This window comes from Sinocyclocheilus grahami, unplaced genomic scaffold (genome assembly GCF_001515645.1).
Source record: "Sinocyclocheilus grahami isolate Dianchi unplaced genomic scaffold, SAMN03320097.WGS_v1.1 scaffold8932.1, whole genome shotgun sequence".
NCBI classification, from domain to species: domain Eukaryota; kingdom Metazoa; phylum Chordata; class Actinopteri; order Cypriniformes; family Cyprinidae; genus Sinocyclocheilus; species Sinocyclocheilus grahami.
The window spans coordinates 8,026-9,052 of NW_015512303.1; the positions used below are offsets into that span (position 1 = coordinate 8,026).

The 1,027-nt window shown below is 40.6% G+C and overlaps 1 protein-coding gene across 1 annotated transcript in view; it reads left to right on the forward strand.

Annotated features, from left to right (window-relative positions):
* LOC107578117 (gastrula zinc finger protein XlCGF26.1-like) overlaps window positions 1-988 on the forward strand; it is a 7,167-nt gene extending 6,179 nt beyond the window's left edge. Inside the window, exon 2 of the mRNA XM_016264104.1 lies at window positions 38-988. Within this exon, the coding sequence (XP_016119590.1) occupies window positions 38-834 (797 nt within the window). The 3' untranslated portion in view covers window positions 835-988. The remainder of the gene's footprint in view (window positions 1-37) is intronic.
* Window positions 989-1,027: the final 39 nt, after the last annotated feature.

The following is a 1,027-nucleotide window of genomic DNA, read 5'->3' on the forward strand; positions in this document are numbered from 1 at the left end:
GACCACATGACCATTCACTCTGAAGAGAAAGCTTTCACCTGCTCCGAGTGTGGAAAGAGTTTCAAAATGAAGAGGATCCTTAAACAACACATGAAAATTCACACTGGAGTGAAACCTTTCACCTGCTCCGAGTGTGGAAAGAGTTTCAAAATCAAGAAGATCCTTAAACAACACATGAAAATTCACACTGGAGAGAAACCTTTCGCCTGCTCTGAGTGTGGAAAAGGTTTCACAGTGAAACAAAACCTTAAATATCACATGAGAAATCACACGGGAGAGAAACCCTTTACCTGTCCTGAGTGTGGAAAGAGTTTCATTGTGAACAAGAGTCTTAAACAACACATGAAAGTTCACACTGGAGAGAAGCTTTTCACCTGCCCTGAGTGTGGAAGGAGTTTTGCTTTTAAACAACCCCTGGAGAAACACATGAGAATTCACACTGGAGAGAAACCTTACATATGCCCTGAGTGTGGAAACAGTTTCAGAGACAGACAAAATCTTAATGTTCACATGAGAATTCACACTGGAGAAAGGCCTTACGTCTGCCCTCAATGTGGAAAGGGTTGCAGATTGAGACAAAACCTTCAGAATCACATGAGAATTCACACTGGAGAAAAGCCTTTCATTTGCCCTCTGTGTGGAAAGAGTTGCAGAATGAGACAAAACCTTGAGAGACACATGAGAATTCACACTGGAGAGAGGCCTTATACCTGCTCCGAGTGTGAAAAGAGTTTCACAATGAAACAGCGCCTTACGAGACACATGAGAATTCACACTGGACAGAGGCCTTTCGACAGACCAGAAAACCCACCAGCTATTGAATATGTGATATAGTCAATCTGTTTAAATGATTAGGCCATTTGACACAATAAGACTAAATGGAATACCGTAACTGAGAGTTTTTACTATTAGTTTACTTGCAGCAACTGCAGTCATAATCTTGATGATTCGTTTAAAACTTGTATAGCCCTAACAGAAATACGTACAGTAGTCAACATTTGAAGTGGATCAAAAAAGTTAATCAAAG